At 36.6% G+C, this 24445-nt stretch overlaps 1 protein-coding gene across 1 annotated transcript in view; it reads right to left on the bottom strand.

The window, feature by feature from the left end:
- ZDHHC7 (zDHHC palmitoyltransferase 7) overlaps nucleotides 1–24445 on the bottom strand; it is a 48062-nt gene that overhangs the window by 2404 nt on the left and 21213 nt on the right. The window contains exons 3-7 of the mRNA XM_074201897.1: nucleotides 17421–17752; nucleotides 11048–11172; nucleotides 6707–6803; nucleotides 6212–6293; nucleotides 3456–3586 (exon numbers count right to left, since the gene is read on the bottom strand). Coding sequence (XP_074057998.1) covers nucleotides 3456–3586; nucleotides 6212–6293; nucleotides 6707–6803; nucleotides 11048–11172; nucleotides 17421–17735 — 750 coding nt within the window. The 5' untranslated portion in view covers nucleotides 17736–17752. The remainder of the gene's footprint in view (nucleotides 1–3455; nucleotides 3587–6211; nucleotides 6294–6706; nucleotides 6804–11047; nucleotides 11173–17420; nucleotides 17753–24445) is intronic.

Below are 24445 nucleotides of genomic sequence, written 5' to 3'. Positions count from 1 at the left end.
ACGGGGGTCATTAGTAAGGAAGAGAATAGCCACTTTGGTAGAAGAAAAATGTCAAGTGAATGAGACAGGTTGGAGCCAAGTTGTCTATGGGTTTAAAATCTAAACAGAGTTTATATCTTATTCTACAGGCACTAGGAAGTCCCTAAAGTTAACCAAATAGGAGAATTTCATGGTCATATTTAAGAGTGGTAAGAGGTTCGAAGCAGAGAGAACAAGTAGGATGGTACCACATTGTTTAGGAGAGGGGGAGGGGAACAGAGGCCCCACCTAAGGTGGCAACTGAGTGAGGGAGAGAAGGGATCAGCAGTGAGAAATGTTGTGCTGGCTGAAAGGGCAAGATCTGAAAAAAAGAGTGAATGGTGGGGGATAGGGACAATGAAGAGTTGAGGATACTATCAATATTACACAATGAGACCATGAAAGCACTGCACGACCTTCAAGAGAAACAGGGACACATGGAACTAAAGATTCAGGGGGAAAAATATTAAGTTCAGCTCTCTCCCATGGTACTACAAACAGCATAAAATCAGGTCCTTTTACTTAAAAGGAAGTTTAATTGAACAGTAAAACTGACCTTCTGTTGTAATTTTACTATAACAAGCTCAATAGTACCCTACCTATTTTCAAAAAGCCCTCTTCTGAGAGACAGAAACAGCTATGTAGGGTTATTTAAGTAAACCTAGGCTTCAATTCTCATTGACTTTACCTCTTTATTTGATGGTTGCCACCAACAATAACATGTGCTAGAGAAGGACGACATATTTATTAGAAGCTCTGTTGCATAAGAACTCTCTTTCCAGGACAAACATGTCACAAGAGTTATGTCTTTACACAACATTCCTTTGAAAAAGAACCCATCACAATACAACCTTATCTACAATCCAATGTTTTCTTTCTGTATAGCATTATTTATATTCTTTTTATGATGGGTCATACTAAATAACAAAATATTTTAAAAAATGAGCTACACACACATTGAAGGGCATACTTTTGAGAGTATTAGTAAGGAACAGAAAAGTGATACTTCACAGTAGTTGCATCTATATCAACACACAATTGACTGAAAGATGTGGAGAATACCAGGATCATACTATGCTTACTTTATCATTAGTGATTTAAAATTTTTTTAATTTAAAAAAAATTATTTAACTTGGTAGCGTATGTAAAGGCTCTCATCCAACAAGATATTTCCCAAGCAACTATGAAAAACTATTCTTAATTCCTTAAAAAAAATATGATAAAAGAAATAACCTTGTTTGACCACTCTCAGGATCATTAAGGTGTAGATAAGAAGATGTATATTTGCCAAAGGTGTTTGCCACTGTCATAGGAGACATCCAGAGAAAAGGAAAAGGGCAAAGTGGAAAGAAACAATGAAAGTCCAGCTGAAAACAGGGGAATTCCTTATTTGCTAACATTATGTGAACTGTATGAAGAAGATGGCAATGGGGATAGCTAGGTGGTGCAGTGGATAAGAGTACCAATCCTGGAGGATCTGATTTCAAATCCAACTTCAGACAATACTTATTTAGCTGTGTGACCTCAGGCAAGTCACTTAACCCCACTGCCATGCAAACCCTCACCCCACCCCCAAAGAAGATGGCAATGGCCAAAGCATGCCCATCTCTTGGAAGTTAAGATACAGACATACTGCTTTTTCCCCCAGAAAAGGAAAGAGCCAATTGTATTAGAAGAAAAGCAACTAAGGAGCAGCTAGGTGGTGCAGTGGATAGAGCACCAGCCCTGGAATCAGGAGGACCTGAGTTCAAATCCAGCCTCAGACACTTAATTACCTAGCAGTGTGACCCTGGCCAAGTCACTTAACCCCACTGCTTTTCAAAAACTAAAAAAAAACACCAATGAAAAATATAACAATAATAGAAAAGCAGGCAACTCTCACTGCTTATCTGAACAAGTACCATAGAGAGTTTCTTGTGGCTGACAATAAAAGGGGAGGAGAGAAAATAAGTTAACTCAAAGCTGAAAAGGTCAAACTCCAGAAAGCTGAACTAGAAAAGCAAATGGATACAGATTCTGATTTTGTAGCACAATCTAAATTATGGAGGCTGCTGCTATATTCAGAAACTGCTTCAACCTGGTATAAGTTTGCAACAAATAGAGGGAAAACAGGACAATAAAAATGCCCAACTTGGTCCCTTGAACTTTCTATCCCTGTAGCTTCCCCCCACATTGCGCTACAGGGATATTCTGAAAGTTATTTAGAGTTAAATTGAAAATTGTAAGGATATGTAGCTAGGAAGTGGAGTGGATAAAGCACTGATCCTGGGGTCAGGAAGACCCAGGTCAAATCTGCTGTGTAAGACACTTAGTCTCATTGTCCCACAAAAAAAAAAAAAAAAAGAAAAAAAAAGAAAATTGGAAGATAAGATCTAATAAGACAGAAAAATTTACAAACAAAACAACCAACAAAAGAAAAACTACTCTTTTGTAGTTGGTCTAGGAATTATGAAGGTTGATCTCAGTAGAACATTCATCACTGGAAGAGGAATGGCCAAGATTCAGAGAACAATTGGGAAGCAAATTAACAATGACAATACATGAATGGAATGGAGTGATGCTGCTCCACTATATGACAAGAGTCTGTTTAAGAGAAACTTGGAGAGGACCTGCATGAACTGAGTGAATGAGCAGTATCAGAACTATTTAAGAAAATAACAATGCTTAAAAAAAAAACTGAAATTCCTAAGAACACTGATGAATACAATGACCAACCAGAGACCTTGCTACCCACCTCCTGAAAGAAATGTAATGGATTCCAGGTACATAATGGGATATAAATTTTTAGACTTAGCCAATATGGGAATTTGTTTTACTTTATTATGCATATTTGCTGAAATATTCTTTTTCTTTTTTTCCCAACTAGGGGGGTGGGGAGAAATGAAAAAGGGAAGGGAGAAAAAAAGATGGGGAGGATGGGAAATTAGTGATAGCTTTGTCCCCAAAAAAGAAAAAAAATAGACTTATGGAAACATTTTAAAAAACATATAGAACAGAAATGAAATAAAATTCCAGCAGGACAACTTTGAAAGTTATATATTGAATTTATTATATACTTAACAGGAAAAACAACTTCTATGTAACAGAGCTTTAGAGTTCCACATAGAATTTTTTTTCTGTTCTATTTTGATGAGGAAATGCTCATTTTATTTGGCATGTCTTAAATTCAGAATACTAAAAAAAATAAATTTAAGAAAAAAGATTAGCTCCAGAGTCTGTTGACTGGGGTTCAAATCCTCCTTCTGATATTATTTTCCATTTTCTAACACTGGACAGCCATTTAAACACCCTGGACCTCAATTTTCTCATTTTCAAAATGAGTGGTCTGGACTAACTCCTCTCAGAGGACCCTTTCTGCTTTGAACTATGATTCAAGAGTCTGAGGTCCTATAAACCTGCATTCAGAGAACAGCACAAAAAGCAAACTCCAGTCCTACCGTTTCGTCGTTGCATATTGAGTGGATCTGAGTGCCAAACATGACTGCGGTGAAAGTGAGAAATAGAAGACCCTCAAGGCACAAGAAGATCAGCAGGATTACAGTTACAGGTGGAGAAAAATCACTGCATTCTGTGAAACAGGTTAAGAGAATCATTCATTAGAATAGAGAGCATATCCCCAAATTATGTCAAAAAGTTCACTTACAGAAATCCTATGCTCCCAATAGTACAGCAAGGACTGTACCCATCTGGCAGAAAGTAAACCTAATTGCAAACAGAGGCACTGGGGCCACACAGAGAAACAAGGTCTTCTGTTTGGGTATCTTTGGGGATTGGAGAGGTCAGCCCCACACTAGCACAAAGGAAACCTGACAGTTCTGCTAACTAGTCAGAAGTTTCACTATCTGATTAGATGGGAACTGCTTGACTTTTGTGACTTATTTAAAACAATAAGCTGGGCCTGCCTCATTCCCAAAGAGAAATAACTATGAAAAGAGGCTTCCCTTACTTTTTGAACATTTTAAATATGCTTCTTTAAAAAATAGGCAAACCAATTTGCAGTTGAGCACCATCACCATTTGTGAGTTAGAACATAATTTTTAGCCTTAAAATTGGAGAATACAGCAAACATAATTGGGCAATCGTTTAATTCAATTGGTAATTAATTCAAGGTAGCTCTCATTGAGCTACCAAGAAAGTAAGTGATTTACAGCTCACTCTAAACCAAAAATATGTAATATATATATGCTCACATTCTAAATTATGAGTCAATTAAAATAGTCATTTTTATTATGTCATTCTTTTAAACAAATTATTAAATTTCATACACACTCAAAACTATAGGCATACATGATACATGCTTAATTTTGTTTATTCAACAAATTAATCTTTTTTACTTTTCAATTTCTTCCACATTTGGGCTCTAAATGAGAAAGCTGGCAAAATAAAAGTCTAATACTTTCTGTTGCTTCTCATATTAAGAAGTGTCTGCACGTTCAGGACTTTCTCATAGTTCCAGCCCAGAAGGTTTGTTGTTTCCTGGTGGCCCAGACTGCATTTTTCATCTCTCCCTACAGTTAGCTCTCACCTCCTCTGTTGACTAACTGCATGCGGCCTGCAATTCAGCAGAAGCCCGTAGAAAAGGTTTGAGAGAGCGGAGGAGACCACTGCATCCTTGGACAGCAATTCAGTTCAGTAACTTGGAGATGTCTCTCCTCTCCCCACCCTGATTCATCCACCAGGAAATGCCTTTTAAACAAAATCAGAATTACCAACCCTAACTAACCCCCTTAACTCACCCAAGGAAGAGTTAAGCCAGACACACAGGGAAGGGAGTGTGGCTCAGGTTGGCATTTCTAATACCAGTCTGAGAGGTTAATACTATGAATCTTCACCAGAGTTGAGGGAATAGGGGAAAGAATGGAAAAATTGGACTATTTTCCAGTTCTTCCTTAGTTATTATGCAACTTTTTTTGAGTGTTATAAATAACAGTATAAATGATTTTTTTATTGTTCAAGCTACTATTTCTTTCTCTCAGTGCTCTCTTCTAACAAATACGATTGTATGTCATTTACCTACAAAATTTCTTCTTTCTCCACAGAAATGCTTAAGGTAGGCTTTAAGAAAATCTAAATGTCTTTCTCTTGAAATTTTTAGAGAAAAACCATACAACCATTTTTCCAAAAATAGTTTAGTGTCAGATCTTATTCCAAAGAAGGAAAATGGATTTCCTGTCTCTTACTCTTAAAAAGAAACAAAAAAGATAACAATGAGTAAAAGAAATAATTATTTTATTTTGCTATCTCTCCTAATAGTGAAGGTGATTAGGAAAAAAATATTAGTTTTGCTCTCATTTGCAAGGTCATTCTCATCAACGATATCATTCAGATCTTACACAAAATCTAAAATGTTCCTGAACAAAGTCAGTAAGAGACATGACATCTAGCTTCAATCATAGCTAGTAATTTTGAAGCAGTAATTATATTACTATTTGCATCTAATGACAACACTCAACTTCAACAAATAGGAATACTCACTGAATACATATAATATATATTACTAGATAAATGCTTTGCAGGGTATTTTTTCCAGTAGTGATCATAAATCTGCACTAAGTCGTTTGTATTCAATCACTGGATGTATAAGAGAATTGCCTAAGAATACTAAGAGATGTAGTGCATGGCTTTGACAAAATCATGGCAATTTGGCCTGAGAGGACTAAATTTAAGCTCTCACACTACTTACACTGCATATATGCCCTCCCACACTCATATGCTTAAATAAAAAGTATGTGGCTAAAGAAGGCAAGAGGAAGAGGATGAGAAAAATAAATTTTACTAAAGTGGGGCAGGCCTACAAGTCAACACTGTAAAGAATATTAAAAAAAATTTTTTAAACAAATCAACTAAGAAAGAAGGGAGAAATTTTTGGTGGAATAACCTCTAAGGGGTGGCAGAAAATAATGCTAATTTCTATCTAGACAAAAGCAAATTATATAAACCCAAAGAGCCAAATATGCACATGATGGTAAAGGTCCTAGAGATAGAAAGTTGATGTGATGAAGTAAAGACAATCTCCTCCTAGAAAAGCATTCAGAGACAACAAAAGATGCTCTCCTAAAACCTAAATGTATCTTTTTAAAGTGTTTGCCAATGAATTTAATATTTTGTTTCTTTGTACATGCAATACTATGGTAATGCTCTATTTCTGTATTTCTGCAAACAATTTTTTATACACACCCAAGTATCCGCTTACCAGTCCACTGCCCTCGGACACAGGAAAAAAACTGAAATCCACACAGGATCAGAGCATGAGCTGAAGACAGGGCTATATACATCTGGGTAAGAGAAAAAGTAGAAGGAAGTTTTCTTTCAATTCAGTTCCAAGTGTCAAATAAAATGAATGCATTAACCATTGATGAAAGTTAAGAAAAATTTAATCCTTAAAATTAAAGTTTGACATTTATTAGCACACCAAGGTCACAATAGAAAAATTCTTCTGTGGAGAAGAACAGAAGGCAAGTATTTCTGATCTATGATGAGAGATATCATTAAGACCCAGGCTTAAGACAGAATCCATGCTGCTCATAATTAGCAGTCACACAACTGCTACAATTTGGGCCTCCCTGGGAAGGAGAGCTAGGAAAGAACTGACTCAATCCTAGGAAAGATGCACACACCAAAAGCAAAATTTATTATCAAAAAAAAGTTATAATCACCATAAACCATCAAAAATTTAATTTTTACTCACAGTAAAGAGCACAAAAAACCTCTGATTCTTTTCTCCAACACAATTGTTCACCCATGGGCAGTGGTGATCCATTTTCCGAATACATCGCTTACAAATACTGGAAAAAGGAAGTTTTTAAAATTTTTATTTTTGATATTCTAAGCTTAGAAGACAATCAGTAAAAACATAATTAACTAAAAAGAAAAGGTAAAGAAAATAAGGAGAAACTGAAATATCAACAATTCCATGAAGTTGCCAATTTACAAAACAGGTCATGTTTCAAAAACTTCAGAACATAAAGAAATGTTTCTCAAAGTATGTGTGGGGTTCCGAGACCAGACCATAAACCTAAAGTAATAACAGTACTACATCAAAAACTAATCCCACCAATTTAAAATAAAGTTTATACAAAGAAACCCAGTCTTTTTTCCATCTCTGCATTCTCACTCAGATGCACTGCTCTAGTGATAACAAGGAGCTGCCTCCGAGGGAAGGGTCCCAACTTCCCCACTGCCCTGTACTGTTTCTGAGGGAAGGTGGGGTCCAAGGTGCTGAACGGACACTATTCTGTTGAGAGTCAAGTCTCTTTTCTTCAGAGGAGACCAGGGATTAGCTCTTGAGTGGTCACTGCTCCTATCCCAAGACTTCTCACCAAGATTTCATTCATTCCTGGTAATCACTGTGGACTAGAATAAAGTCTCACCACTTCTTCCCTTTCTGTAGCAAGACCTTCTCCCTTTGGGGGGGTTTTCTAGTTCCTCCCAGTCACAACAATTGGAAAACCAAAGCTTTTAACCAATGATTCCTCGCTTTCCTTTTTCATTATGGAGGGAAGACAAAGGTGTATATAGATAATTATGCTGAGTCCTTAAAAGCTGGCAAAGACAGAATTTACCTGGGAGGTAAAGCAGTCCCCAAACTGTTATCCTGTCTTTTTTTTTTTTTTTTTTTGCAGTGAGGAAATCAAGGCTGAAAGAGGAATCTGGCTTAAGAGTAACAGAATAGCCTGGATCCGAACTTAAAAATATAAGTCTACAGACTCCAAGAAGATTGCAGAGCCTCTTTGGGGCACAAAAAGAACTGGAGATTCATATATCTATCAAAAGAAAACTCACTAACAAAAACTGGAAGAAAGGAGAGAATATATTGTTAAGACAATACTGGCCATAATAAGTGGTGACGGGGGAAATCAACCATCTCCCTCCCCAACTTGTACCCCTGCCAGTCATGGCTGTTCTAGCCTAGAATTAGGAGCTGGGGTTCAAGGGGGAGGGGGAATTGTAGGAAGCAGATCTAACATGAAAAAACAAGTAACATAGTCAGAATAATTTCAAAGTGGCTGTTTCTATATCTATGTTCAGGATTTCCTACTATACTGCAGTCATGCAAAAAACAATTCATACATATTTATAGCTAAATCTCTTCAAAGCAATGTCTTCCAACCCATGAGCTCTGGAATTCCCAGAAAAAGGTCTGTGTATCAAGCATTGCTATTTTGATGCTGACTACACAAAATCTCACATCTCAAAAGACCTCACACTTGTTATATCATGTCATTTTTAAACATAAATGCTGTTATTGATAAAATATATTATTGTTATCGATGAAGTATAATGAATTCATAGTAGCCTTCTGGCATTAACCATTTCTGTAATAGACAATTACTAACAATACAACTATTAATCAGGGATATCTGAAATTTGGGGCATTACAGCAGGATTGCTGGGTTCAAAAGGCTACCAATCATTGCTTTAGTATATTTTCTAAGTATTTTATAGTAGACTGTTTTCTGAGTATTACAGATTTGAGAATTTAGTGATAGATTCACTGCTAAAAAATAAAAGACAGTCATAATTTCAATTTCCCAGTTAGAATTCAGATAGTCATCTAGCAGTGTGTCATAACAACAGTGGGCCTGGAGTCAGGGGACTTGGTATGCAATATTTCCAATCCTCTATCTATCCTCTCTGAAGCCTCAGTTTCTTCAACTATATAAGCAGCATGATAATACTAGCATTGCTTACTTAATAGGGGAGTTGTGAGGAAAAGAACTATGTAAACCTTAAAATATTAAAGGATGTTATTATTGGGCTAAAAGTCATTTTCAGGTCTCTCAGTTTTAAGTGTATTAACATTATTAAAGTAACATATAAATATAAAGAAAGATAAAGCTAGATATCTGTAATCACAAGACGACTACCAGGTCACACCATTCAATAACATTTGCAAGTTTCTGCATAAAACATCCCATTCAAATAGTTCTAACAGTCAACTGATTAATGGCTATTTAATTTGAGGGGCACTAACAGATGAGACTATCAGCAAAGGTCTTATGTTGAAGCATATGTTGAAGACCTCTGAAATAGGCCAAGAAATTCTCTTTCTTGTGGGGAGGTAATCAGGTTTAAATGACTTATCACATAGCTATTAAGTATCTGAGGTTGGATTTGAACTCAGGTCTTTCTGACTCCAAGGTTGGTGCTCAATCCACTGGGTAAACCTAGTTGCCCCAAAGCCAGGATATTCCAAGAGGCAAGGGAGAAGGGAGTACAGAAGACAGCAGCCTCGACAAAAGAATGGAGAAAATAGATGGGAAAACCTGAACAAGGAACTACAACAGTAAATATAACATTCACATAATCTTTGTGAAAGGGAGTAATGTTAGTAAGTCTGAAAAAGGTAAACTGGAAACAGATTGTGAAAATGCTAAACTGAAATATGGTATATGTGACTAAAGTAGCAACCAGCAGCCAACAAGGGGCTAGGCTGAACAAGAGGAATTTAACAGTCAAATCTATGTTAAAATTATTAGTTGACAGTTGGGTGGAGGATGAATTGAAGAAGGTAAAGAACAGAGGAAGAGAAACGAAACAAAAGGCTCCCACCTCTCCCTAGGGGAGAGGTGCTATGGAGTTGACCTACAGCAGTGGCCCTAAGTATTTTATAATAAAGGGGATGGATGTAAGACATGTGGCAATATAAGTGTTTTTAACATTGCAAGGACAGAGGAAGAGGTGGGAGTAGATAAGACTAAGGCTCCAAACTTGGGAGACTGGAAGAGTGGTTGGTAAAGACTGTGGTAAGGACTAAGTCTGAACTTGTAGTGGATGACAGCTAGTTAGCTGTGTGGGAATACTAATACTAATGTACTGCTCTAAGACATCTCCACTGAAATAAATAACTGAACCTGTAACATCTGATGCTATCACCAAGAAAGCAGAAAGAGAAGGGGGCCCAGAGAAGGCTTGGAAGGATAGTTAGGTGAACCATCATCTAGCAAAGATGAAAAGCAGGCAATCAGGAAGAAAGGGACCAAGAGATAACAACATCATAAAACACTTGAGAGGAAAAAGTACCAAGGAGAAAAGGGTGCTTGATAATGTTAAATCCTCCAAAAGTCAAGAAGGTGAAGATTAAGAAGATGCCAATGGATTTGGCAATAAGATACCATCTGTAATTCTAGAGATGGCAGTTTCAGCTGAGTGATGGACATGGATATGGTCATTTTAGTTAACAGTACAAGGACTATCAACCTTCCTAAGACCATTCAGCAAACAATGATAATGATAGAGGATCCAAAGGAGAGATGATAGAAATCATCTAGTTCATCTTCCGTTTACAGAAGAAACTGAGACCCAAGGAACAATAGTGTTTTGCCCAAAGTCAAGGCATAATCATTTGTTTTATGGCACTTTCTTTACAACAATTCTTTGAAATGACTCCCGGTTAGCTTTATTAACCACATATCCACAGACAAAGAAATTGAATCTCAATGGTAAAAATGACTTGCTCCAGGGCTCATAGATAGTAGGGCAGAATTGGAATTTGGGTCTCCTCAATACAAATTCAGAATTCTGACTACCCTGTTCATGGTCTCCCTTGTTACTCAGACAGTCTATATCCAGGAAGTTTAAACAATTTAATGTTAGCTGTGGATAACTGCAGTTCAGTACAACCCTTGATCTGATACCTTTCCAAGTCTCTCTGGTGACTCCCCCATTAAAATCATCATAACTTGGCACTACAAAGTCAAAGAAAATTAACTATGGGGATGAGCTGAGCCATTTTCTTTCATGAACACAGAAAGTTCAGGGTTATCTAGGTAACTGGCTTTAATATCATTTTAGCTATTAGTTACTTTTGAAATTTCAACATGAAAATTTATGAACTATTTGAGTAAATTAATTCTTGAATAAAGAGTATTCTTGAATAAAATTCTAAGAAGCTAAATTGTTTGTGAGTTGTATTTTATCTTTCTCAAAGAAACAGTGTTTTGATGGCCTCACTGGAGTTTGAAATCACCTGTCCACCTTAGAGTCAAGACTGCTATCCAACACCCCACAAGTCCCCATAAGCTTCTACCTGCAGTGGTGTGCACGCTCAGGCTTGACACAGCAACATTTGGGACATTTGTAGATCACCTCACCAGGCTTTAGCTGCAGACTCTCCATGTACTCTTTAGTAGCATTGCCTTTGGGTACCGCTCCCTACAGGGTGAGAAGTCAGAGAAGAACCATCAAAAATATGTCTTTGTGGATGTGCTTGCTTCTGAACATGTATTTTATATAATGTCATTTATATTGACACTTCCACAAATGGATGCCATCAAAAGATTTCTGTGAAGAAGTCCTACAATAGTTACCTGATCTCAAACCATTCTCAAGCCAAGGAAAGATTCTCAATTGTTTTCTAGATTTAACCAAACCTGTACAGTTGGCTGGGTTAACATCTAATCTTAAGGCATTTCAATTTAACAGCAGTTTAATATTAGAAATAATATATTCCTCCCAGCTCCCCAGTCCATTTAAATGAAAAGTATACTGATGAGTACTATTCATATACAGTTTAAATACCAAGTACAAATGAGAAATTGTGAAAGACAATTGCCTTAAGATAAATTATTTAGCTTACATTCTAAAATCTATATATGTGTCTAGTTCAATCTACCTTCAAATGTTCTCAAATCAATTTCCCTTTCTTCATTACCCAAATCTGTTTTGCTCTGTCTCATAGATATCTTACTTGTTTCTACCATGTCTTTGCTTATGCTGTTTCCTCCACTGTAAATAACTTTAGTATTCTTTTTTTTTAACTTATAATTGTTTATCTCAGGGAACTGATCCAAGATGTCGGACTGAAAGGATAAGAAGCAATAAGGTTCTTCTGTGCCCTCAATAAACAAGCAATATACATAAAAATCCCAAAGAAAAGAAAAATGGCTCCAAAAAAAAATCCCCAAACCCTCACACATCCAAAATTTTAAAAACCCTCTTTTAATGTGGTACACTAGAAAGAGTGTTAGATCTGGAGTTAGAAGGGAGCATTACTAAAAGGCAAAAGTAGAAAAGGTAAGAATCCTAAATTGAATGTGGGTGGAATACAAGAGGCAGTCATTAGGATCAGTTCATGAATCAAGACCATAATTTGAGGGTATCTTGTGTACCAGAAAGAAATCCACTAAAGAGTCCAAATGCTATACTAGTACTATAAAATTGTGAACATAATTCAGGGAAAATATATAGCATGGTAGGTGCGTGTGGTTTCTGAGCAGAATTTATTAGTGTGAACATGGACAAAATCATACAGGGTCAGATGGCATGAATGAGCTGTAATCCAAATTGACCAAGAAGAAAATCTACTTATGTCTATTAAATTACAAGATTCACTAAAGTACTAAAACATTTATTTATTTAAGCAAGGGAATGGTATGATATTTAAAAAGTTTGATGGTATGATATTTGATAAGGCTAATTTTCTAGGAGAGATCTCAAAAAGTTAAGGAAATACAATTAGTGAATCAGCAAGACTGTCTACTCCCTGAGGTGGGGAACTCTATGTATCCAAAGAATCCCTCACATAGAGAAGTCTCCGCAAATAACTGGTCAAGTAAGTGACTGCTGAATAATACTGTCTTTGATATCATAGTGAAAATTCTGATGAAAGTTTAGATTAAACTGGTAGCTTTGGAAGTGAACAGGAAAGTACAAATTTGAGACCCTTCTAAAGGGGATTATTAGAAGAATTAGAAAGTGATAAGAAAGTTGTAAAGATAATGACAGGCAGGAAGAGAACATGTAAATATTCAGCATATTAAATTTAGTGGGAACTTAAATATTCCCAAAACACATTCTGATCAATTTCAATCCCTATGAAAAGGTATAATCCATAGATTTAGACCTGAAAGTTATCTTGGAGATTATCTAGTCAAATTTCCTTGTTTTGTAGGTGAGGAAACTTAGAATCAGAGAAGTTAAATGCTGTGACCAAAGTGACACTTCTCACTCTAGTTCATCAAACAGTTGAGGTTAACCTTTTGATTTTGTAAATTTGAACTAATTTATACTAAACACAGAGTGTTATTAAATGTGTGTTTAAATTGAAGGAACATTATGTTATATCTTCTAACACCTAAGAGAATGGTTTGAATATCCAGTTTCCTAATAAGGCCTGCCTGAACCAAGATTCTAAATGTCACCATATACCTTTTTTTTCCAGCAACAGTGCAGTTCAGAAAAGGAAAAAAAAGATTATTTCTGAAATTGACATCCTATATTTAAAAAACACAAATTAATTTGTATATGTGTTTACCAAAGGCATTGTTCAATCACTCAGTTGTGTCTAATTCTCTGTGACCCCATGGACCAGAACACACCAATACTATCCACAGGGTTTTCTTGTCAAGAATACTGGAGGGAGGGGGCGGCTACGTGGTGCAGTGGATAGAGCACCGGCCCTGGAGTCAGGAGTACCTGGGTTCAAATCTGGCCTCAGACACTTAATAATTACCTAGCTGTGTGGCCTTGGGCAAGCCACTTAACCCCATTTGCCTTACAAAAACCTAAAAAAAAAAAAAAAAAAAAAAAAAGGAATACTGGAGGAGTCTGTCATTTCCTTCTCCAGTAGTTTAAGGCAAATAGAGATTAAGTGACTTGCCTAGTTGCCCAGGTCACACAAGCTAGTTATCTAAGGTCTTCCTGATTACAGGTCTAACATTCCCATCCACTGAGCCACCTATGTAGCTTACTAAAGATACCCTTAAGCAACTAAGCTTAATGACAGATAATATGGAAACACATGATAATCTTGGGCTTGAAATATTAAAAGTGGTAAAAAAATTTTTTACCCAATTTCTTCAAGGATTCAAATTTTTTTTTGCCTTGGGCGGAATGCCTAGGAACAAAGTGCTCAGACACAGTCTTACCACAGCATGGGTCTAGTTACTCAGAACAACAGAGGGGTGTCAGTTGACCTTTTGCAGGGAAAACTTCCTAAAAAAAACAGAACCACCTCAAGTAGCCTATTCACACAGCAACCCTGATCATTGGATGCTTACATGTCTACCTTCACATAACATGTTCCAGAGACAGAAACATATTCTAAAAGTTTCAGAAATATCCCCCATAAACTTCAGAAACATCTCATTGACCCAGTTCAAGGTAGCAAAGACTGAATGTTTTTAGACAGTAACTACTCACACTGATCTAGCATTTTTGCATATGTAATCTTGAATCCCTCATAAAAACCCTCCCAACATGGAAATTTGACTATCTGTCCTAGTTAGGGAAAATGAGGGAGAGAAAGCATGAAAGAGAAAAGGTATTAGACTACCAAACTGAAGGTCTACAGAGCCGTTGTGCTGACCTCATTGTTATATGCCTGTGAAACCTTGACAGTCTACCAGATCAGCACCATATCAGATACCTGAATCGCTTCCATTTAAATTGTCGGGGGGGGGGGGGGGGGGGGGGCACTAGGTGGTCCAGTGGATAGAGCACTGGCCCCAGAGTCAGGAGTACCTGAGTTCAAATCTGGCCTCAGACACTTAATAATTCCCTAGCTGTGTGGCTTTGGGCAAGCACTTTAACCCGATTTGCTTTGCAAAAAAACCTAAAAAAAAAAATAAAAAATAAATTGTCTCAAAGATTCTGAAGATCACCCAGCAGAAGAAGGTACCAAATACTGAGGTCCTTCCTTGAGCTAAATTACCTAGCATTCCAACATTTCTACAGAGAGTGCAACTACAATGGGCTGGAACACTGTTAGAATGCCAGATGTACACTTGTCAAAAAACCTATTATTTAAAGGAGAACTCACACAAGGCAAGAGTTCACAAGGGGGGTCAGAAGAAGTGATACCAAGACACTTTGAAGGTCTCACTGAAGGACTTTAGAATTGATTGTGCAGCATGAGAGACATTGGCACAGGACTACCCAGCATGGCATGCCCTCATCAGAGCAGGTGCTGCACTCTATGAGGAAGGTAGAATGGAAGCAGTTCAAAGGAAACGTGACATTAGTAAATCTAGAGTACCCACCCCAGGTGTTCACATGAACTATTTGTGCCCAATCTGTGGTAGAGCATTCTGAGCCCTGAACTTGGATTGATTTCATCAGTCATAGTCGGGACACATTGTAATTTGTCTCAAACACTATGATGTCATTTTGATCTTCTTCGATAATAAAAGTCAAGAATCAACTGGGAAAAAGAAGGCTCTCAGAATGAAGTGACTTGTATTTGATCAAGTAGCTCTATGGCAGAAACAATTCAATACAGATGGATTCTTTTCTGCCTTCTTAGGGCATATTAAACATGTGGCACTTTTCTTCATCACACAGGGTCACTATCTCATAGAGGGACAGTTTAGGGCAGTGTCAAAATATTGTTCTTTGGGATCCAAAAGATTCAAGTTAGTATTCTGCCTTTGATATATGACCTGGGGCAAGTCACCTCTATACTTTCAGAATTGGTTTCCTTTGCTGCAAAATGGGAATAATAATAGTACCTTTCCCCCAGGGTTCTTATGAGGATCAAGGAAGTATTTTGCTCATGCTCTTAATGCAATACATGAGGATTTCTGGAACTTCACCAACACACTTTCCTATCTGGCACCTTTCCTGCTTTGTGGCCTTCTACAGTCTTCCCCCATTAAACTGCAAGTTCCTTGAGGAGAGGTCTCTTGTTCTTTTCCATCTCTGCAGCCCCAGTGTCTGGCACAAATGGGTGCACCATCAGTGGTGACCAGTGTACCTTTACAGTTGTCTACGTCTTTTATTTCTGTCTTGTTTCAAAATTTTCCTATCAGTTTATTACTCCTAATGGGTTCTAGGCTAGGAAACCAGATAACCAAGCTGGTTATAATTCAAGACAACAAACAATTATATGTAGTATTTGAAAGATTTACAAAGCACCTTCCTCACAACAGCTCTTCTAAGTTATTATTATTGTCCCTATTTTCCAGATGGGAAAATTAAGACTCTAAGAAGCACTTTCCCATGATCAGACAGTATGCAACAAAACTGGGACCCTAATTCGTGAATTCTGAATGAGCTACAGCATCATGACAGAATGCTAGGTTTGGAGCAAAGAAGATCAAAAGGCTTTAAATCTCACCTCTAACATGAGCCAGCTTTGCAAAACCAAGCAGATCACTTAGCCTCAAAGTACCCTAAGCAATCCTGGGACTCAGTTACTAATCTGTGCCTACATCCTCTCTAACAACTAAAATATCAGCGAGGACCCCAATGAATAATACAATGACATAGGCACAAGAAGGTACTCAACCTTCATTATGATGAATATAATTATATTCATTATAATGATACATTTAAAATAATACCAATAGGTTCAAAGGGCTGCTGCTATGGAGAGAACCACAGAAAACAGGATATGGACTCTTTCAGATATCTAAATGGCTAAGGTTTGCTGGTAACCTTTAGACAAGAATGATTTTAGTACACTGCTCCATTACTGACTCAAATGTAACACCTTTTTTGCCCCCTACTCAAATAGGAAATACCTATTCTCAAGTCCTTGAACCCCATACCACTGACTGTGGGCTAGGAGGGGGTCAAGGAGCAGCTGAAGAAGAACCTGGCCAGAACCTAGGAAGGACGTGCCACAGGCAAGTTCAGATCATAGATGAAACCCATTCTAATGAACACTAGAAAGCTGCTCTGTAGTACAACAAATAAAGAAAAAATTTTAATTCATTGGAGAAAGGATGTGAAGAAGGCCTAGAATGAGACTGAAAGTTTGAGTTAGAGGGATGTTGAAAGCTAAATGCTGCTTGACAGCACAACAAAAAGAAAAATATGAAGAACTAAGTTATGATTTAGCTCATCCTTCCCCATATAAATAGAACACAATGAAGCCCTTTTAAAAAGATAGCCTTATATATGTAATTCCACTCCTGAAAAATATATTTAGAGACAACTCAGTCTGGAAGACCTGAGCTCAAGTCTGGTCTCAGGCATTAACTGTATGACTCTGGGCAAGTCAATTAACCTGTTTGTCCCAGTTTCCTCAACAGTAAAAAAAAAAATGAGAGCCTTACAACATTTTGTAAAGAAGCAATAGGAGGGGCTCAAAGCTCTCCACAGTGATAACGAATACAGTAATTCCACCCTCACCCAATTTTTTACAATCAAAACTTTCCAGACAAAAGGAACCTTATAGAGATTGCGTAGTCCAAATCTGATTTTATGAGGACAGTGACTGAGGCCCATGTAAATGTGACTTGCCCAAACTCATTCAGCAAGTATACCCCACCTCCTAACTCCCAGACTAATGTTATTCCCACTAAACTGGGAAGACTCTCACCTTTAAGGGACATTTCTCATATAAACAAAATTTAAAGATTAGATGGAACAAGAAATACTTAGTTGTAGATTCAAAGAAGTCAGCTAAATTTAAAATAATAAGAGAAACTATAATATAGGAACAATAATCTACTTACAGGGTCAGTGAGCATAGTTCTCAGATGAGATGACAGGGCCAGAACTGCCAAGCAGTTAAAAACAATACCATTGATCATCGAGTACCAAAAGTCTTTGGAAGGCAGCAACATGACAAAAGTCACAACAAAGTCTGCATAGACAACTAGAAGCCACGTCATGACAGCGCAGACCATACCACAACCATCCCGAATAAACCAGATCTTGTCTGCTGCATCAGCTTCAGATGAGGATGAAGATGAAGAATCATAATTCTCATTTTCACCAAGAAGGGGATGATGTTCCACATCACGGAACCTGTGCCCTGATGACTGCATGATTTCTTGGGCTTACCCTAAAGATAGGAGAAAGGGAATGTTTATTTATATATATAAACAACATAAAAAACAACCACCTCTCCATTGTGAGAGAACATATACCATCTTGAACATAACATATAAAATGAATTTTTCCTGTGGTCAGTTCATCTAAGTAACATCTAATTACCTGATTTTTTAAAAAATTCCTTCTTTAGTATTGTTCTATTAGAAACCAGAAGGGATGTGAATTCAGGGAAGCCTGGAGGGATCTGCATGAACTGATGCTGAGTGAGATGAGCAGAACCAGAAAAACACTGTACACCCTAACAGCAACATGGGGGCGATGATCAACCTTGATGGACTTGCTCATTCCACCAGTGCAACAATCAGGGACAATTGGGGGCTGTCTGCAATGGAGAATACCATCTCCAGACAAATAACTGTGGAGTTTGAACAAAGACCAAGGACTATTACCTTTAATTTAGGGGGAAAAAAACTGTTATTTTATTGTCTGATCTTGCTATCTCTTATATATATTATATTTCTTCCTTAAGGATATGATTTCTCTCTCATCACACTCAATTTGGATCAGTGTACAACATGGAAACAATGTAAAGATTGGCAAATTGCCTTCTGTGGGAGGTGGAGGAAGGGAAGTAAGATTAGGGGAAAATTTGTAAAACTCAAAATAAATAAAATCTTTAAGAGGAAAAAAAAATTCTTTCCACAACTCTCATAGTGATCACACAAATATGACCTCAAGCTAACCAGTGACAGGGAAGGTAATAATTTATTAACTATGAAAGGAATTTCATTTTAGAAATGTTCTAGGGGTGGCTAGGTGGCATAATGGATAAAGCACCGGCCCTGGAGTCAGGAGTACCTGGGTTCAAATCTGGTCTCAGACACTTAATAATTACCTAGCTGTATGGCCTTGGACAAGCCGCTTAACCCCGTTTGCCTTGCCAAAAAAAAAAAAGAAAGAAAGAAAAAGAAATGTTCTAAATGTGTGGATTTTTTATATTGCTGGAATTTGCCTCTCTTCACCATTTATTCATTCCTATTCTACTACTCTAAAAAGAAGTCAAACAAGAAGTCCCTTTTCTAAAAAAAAAAGTCTATTAATATCTTGAAGCAAATGTCCTCCTAAGCTCTAATCATCTTTGGTTCCTTCAATCTACCCTAAAATGATAAAGTTTCCCCCCTCACTGAGTCACTTACTCTACTGTGAATGTTCTATATCCTATCAATAGTCTTCCTGAAACATGATGCTAAGAAGTGGAGATAATATTTCAGATGTGCTAAACCAAAGATCAGGTACAGCCAGCCCCTTCCCCCAACCCACTGTCACCCTCAATCTAGACACCAATACTTCATTAAGTTTACAATAATATCTTTTTAGATGTCATTTCACATTCTAATAACTCTAGCTTAGCCATGTATAGTTCCCTTATTCTGCAGGATTGTTTTTCTTTTTTAAAATCTAAATCAAAGACTTCAAATCATCCATGTTTCTTAGTGGACAAAATGCTCAATAAGGGGACCTTAAGTCCTACTTGCTCTACAGCATTATAGTCCAATCTATCATCTAACTAATGAAGAAACTGAGGTTCAAGAAGGTAAACAAACCCAGTCTCTGGATGACCTTGGGTCAAGTCTCTTACCCTCCTTGTATCTAAGTTTTTCATTTGTCAAATGAGGTCAAATCTTCATTCTAACAAACTGACTGTATGAACCTATCTAAGCAACTACTAAGCCCATAATATTTGCAGAATATTGGTGGAAAGGGTTTCCTAACATGGGAATGAAGCAATGAAATCTCATCCCTATTCTTTAATTTTGATATCACTTAATGGAAAACTGTGTGGTCTATTAGAAGGATGGCCTTGAAGTCAGTCTGCCTCTGAAACACACTTAGCTATGGGACTTCAGGTCAAGTCATTTCTTCTTTCTGAGCCTCAATTAACTCTCAGACTATAAATTATAGATGAACTACAAGTGCCAGATCTCTATTTGAGAGGGCATTTCCATGTCAAGGAGTTCTTTATATTGATGAATGTGTAGGTCCAGACAAAAAAAAAGAAAAAGATGTAATTTAAAAAATGCTATATCCCATTTTCCAAGACTCAAAAAGGAAACCAGTACTCAGTCCACTTAATTACTCAAGAGAAAAGTTTATCTACACTTTTGTTAATGTTTTCTCCTCATTCTACCCTTCAATTTGAGCCAGTATTTTTCTACTTCCCACTTCTTTACAGCAACAATGGTCTCTACAGTTAATTCTGATTCATTAAGTTTGACTTGGAATGAGAGAGTGGAGGGGACAATTTATTCATTTCTGTTATGGTAGATAATACAAAGGGAGAAATCCAATTACATAATGTTACTACATATAACTAGATACAGCAAAAAAAAAAAAAGGCCACGGGGTTTAGAATCAGAAGACTTTAGTCCAAAAACCTAGTCTTGTCTCATGAATTCAACAAAGATGTATACCTCTTATAAGCAACATTGCACTAAGGATATCTGCAAACAAAATTTCCTGATTGGGACCAACATTTTTTTCCCTAGGTCTGTATCTTAAAATTAAAATGAAGTCAATGAGAAAAACACAGCACATTTCAGAGATAAACATCTTTTAACCAACTTTATGGGAACATGTCTGTTTCATCAAGCAAAGCAACATTCCTATCAAATTTTGAAATGAATTGCTTTGCCCTACCCCTTTTGATCATGCTGCTCCCAAAACAGACATGTACTTTTAACTTGCCTTTGTTTCCCCTTTATATTCCTCAAGGCCCCATATTGCTGCTTCCTTGATTATAATCTCTGCCCCTACTTGTACCACCCACCAATCAGAATTAATTTCTATGCTAGATCTGCATTGTCACTCTATGCCACTACTTATTTATGATTTTACATTACAGTTGTCTAGGTCCCTGTATTATCATCACTACTAAATTATAAATTCCTTGCCTTATTTATTTTTATCTTTACCACAAACTATATATATATATATATATATATAGTAATCATTTAAAGCTTTGGTGAATTAAGACAAGCTAAAATCAACATTCTAGTATTCTAGTTCAATATTAAAAACATCATTTCAAAGAATGACTAATATAGGGGCAGCTAGGTGGAGTAGTGGATAAAGCACCGGCCCTGGAGTCAGGAGTACCTGGGTTCAAATCTGGTCTCAGACACTTAATAATTACCTAGCTGTGTGGCCTTGGGCAAGCCACTTAACCCTATTTGCCTTGCAAAACCCAAAAAAAAAAAAAAAAACTAAGAATGACTAATATGGCTGGGGAAAATGTCACACCATCCCTCAGAAGTATTTTCTCATGGTTTTCTAAAAGTAGGATGCTTATGCCTCTTGAGGTTTCAGTTGGCAACAAAACACAAGGCAAGATGGACTATGAAGATGATCAAGTATGAGCATTCCAATTAGTACATTTTATTTTTGCAAATTTAAAAAAGTTTTTAATATCAACTTTAAGATAACATTTATTTTATCTGTCCATAAGTAATAATAATCTTATGTGACTGACCAATATTAATAATGTATGCCTCTTGGGGACAGCTACGTGGCACAGTGAACAGAGCACCGGCCCTGGAGTCAGGAGTACCTGAGTTCAAATCTGGCCTCAGACACTTAATAATGTGTGGCCTTGGGCAAGCCACTTAACCCCACTGCCTTACAAAAAACTAAAAATAATAATAATAATATATGCCTCTTGTACAACTCAACATTTAAAAAGCATGGAGAGGACTCTGAAGAACCACTACAGGACCCACCCCAGTTGCCTGACCTATGGTAGAGAACTCTGAGACCTTTTTGGTCTGATCAGCCATATTCACAGACACACTGTAACTTGTCTCTAACAAAGTAAAATCATTTTAGTCCTCTCTAATAAAGAAATTTAGCTTCTCGTCAAATAATATTTTCTTCCACTTCAGGAAAGGAGAAAATTCTCTTCCCACAGACAGGTCCAATATTTTATCCTGTGAGCCACTTAAAAGTCCCATAGTAAGAAGACTTGACTTGGAGGTTTCTTTCCCAGTTCTACAAAGGAAATCTGATTAAGATACATAAAAAAAGACTTTAGGATAAGGGAAGGAGGAGCTGATGGAGGGGGAGGGGGGAAATCTTTGCATGAAATATTTCTATGGATAACCATAGATTAGATTAAGGGTAATTCTCCAATGAAAAAGTAGTCAAAGGGCTGGTTGGTTAGGTGATGCAGGATAGAGCACCAGCCCTGGAGTCAGGAGTACCTGAGTTCAAATCTGGCCTCAGACACTTAATAATTTGCCTAGCTGTGTGGCCTTGGGCAAGCCACTTAACCCCATTTGCCTTGCAAAATCCTAAAAAAAAAAAAAAAAAAAAAAAAAAAAAAAAATAGTCAAAGGTTATGAAAAAAGACTTCGCAAAAGCACTCAAACTATTAACAATCATGTAAGAGACTGTTCTACACTAATGAGAGAAATGTCAATCAACACAACCTTGAAGTTTCACCTCACCGAAAACTGGCAAAGATAGGAATAGTCAATGTTATGAAAGGGTAATGGGAAGATCAGCACACTAGTACATGCAAAAAGAGCTATAAATCAACACCACCACTCTGGAAAGCAATTTGAAATTAGGCAGATAAAAGTGTCTAAAATGTTCACATTCTTTGACCAGGAGATTCCTCTACTAGGCTTATACCCCAAACAGATCATAAAAAGGAAGAAAAACAAGTTCCTATAAACAATAAGATATTTATAGCAGCACTTTTATGGTAGCAAAAAACCTCAGAACAAAACAAAAAGTAAATATCCATCAACAGGAACTGCTAAACAAATTGTACTACATGAATGACATAGAATATGTTATAGAACTATAAACAAAGACAAATGTGATATATACAAAGAAGTATATACTTACATGAATTGATGTAAAGTAAGCAGTCAAAAAAACCCACAAATGAAAATGACAACAGCAATATAAATGAAAAAAAATCAACAATCGAAAGTAAATATTGCAAAATTTCAAAGAACAATCACTGTTCAAATAAAAGAAATGAGAAGACACCCTCAACCCCACTTCCTGCAAAAGTGGAAAATCCATGGGTGTGGTACACCACATATATTTTCAGAATGCTTCTCTTTTTCCTTAACTTAAAAACCAGAAAATATCAATAAAAATTTTTTTAACAAAAGATTACTCCAAATATTGGAGGGGATGCAAAAAGTCAGGCATACTAATACACTATTAATGAAGCTATGAAGTTCCACTGGTTCTAGAAATTATTTTGAAATGTTCATACCTTCTGATCCCATAAATCCTGTTCCTAAGCATATATCCCAAATAGATTAAAGACTGCAAAAGAAAGGTTCAATATACACTAAAATAATCATAGAATTCTTTTTGTGGTAATAAAGAACTGTAAACAAATCGGGTGACCAATGACTGAGGAATGAATAAAAAAATAATACATGAATTAATACAGCCTTACTATTCTGTAAGAAACTATAATTGATAATTATATGAACTGATAGAGAATAACATAAGCATTACCATTAAAAAATATATGGAATGATTTTAACAATGTAAACAGTAACAATAACAATTAAAGGTAAACTCAGTCCTAGATAATTATAAAGACCAATCTTGGCTCTAGAAAAGAACAAAGAAAATTCATTCCTTTTCTTTGCAGAGGTAGGAGATCAAAGGTATAAAATATTGGTTATGCTGGCACAGTGCAGTGCAGAGAAGCAGGAAAATATGAATTTAAATTCTGTCTTGGATACCTTCTGAGTGATTCCTGGACAAGCCACTTAACCTCTGTTGTAGCTGCTGCCCCCTACCCCTTAAATATATAGAAAACATTCAACATAATAGCTTTTAAAGGGTATTTAACCAGGGGTGGCTAGGTGGCACAATGGATAGAGCACCGACCCTGGAGTCAGGACTACCTGAGTTCAAATTCAGCCTCAGACACTTAATAATTATCTAGTTGTGTGGCCTTGGGCAAACCACATAACCCCACTGCCTTGCAAAAACCTAACAAAAAAAAAAAAGGTATTTAACCTGTCCCTGCATCCTACACGACTCAACTTTAAAGATAAAACCTGTCCTTGGTGCAGTGGTATCATGAGAACACTAAATTTAGAATCAAAGAACTTATTTTCAATTTTCTGCTACTTCTCTCTCTTGAGATTCTTGACCTTTTGTTCCCCTCTCTATGAATTTTATTATTTTTTGCTGGTTCTAAAAGTTATTTCTTTGATAGTTTAATTGATATAGCATTGAGGAGGTAGTAAATTAATTTAGGTAGAACTCGTTTTTATTATACTAAATTTTCTATCTTATCCTTGAACAATTAATATTTTCCCAATTATTTCTGGAAAATTTATTGTAGTAATAATTATATAATTCCTGCATCTTAGAAGGTTAATTTCCAACATTCTGCAGTAATTTTAAGTGAAATTTCTCTTTCTATATCTTCCTAATGAGTTTCAATTGTTTTATGAACAAATACTGATGATTTAGGAGCAGCTAGATGGAGCAATGGATAGAGTATCAGACCTGGAATCAGGAAAAGAACTAAGTTCAAATCTGGCCTCAGATACCTATAAGCTGTGTGATCCTGGGTTTGTCATTTTAACCCCATTTGCTTCAGTTTCCTCATCTGTAAATGAGCTAAAGGAAATGGCAAACCACTTCTTTATCTTTGCCA

The sequence above is a fragment of the Macrotis lagotis genome, chromosome 1 (assembly GCF_037893015.1).
Source record: "Macrotis lagotis isolate mMagLag1 chromosome 1, bilby.v1.9.chrom.fasta, whole genome shotgun sequence".
NCBI classification, from domain to species: domain Eukaryota; kingdom Metazoa; phylum Chordata; class Mammalia; order Peramelemorphia; family Peramelidae; genus Macrotis; species Macrotis lagotis.
Note: the sequence above shows the minus strand (reverse complement) of the source record. Positions and strands in the feature narration are given on the sequence as shown.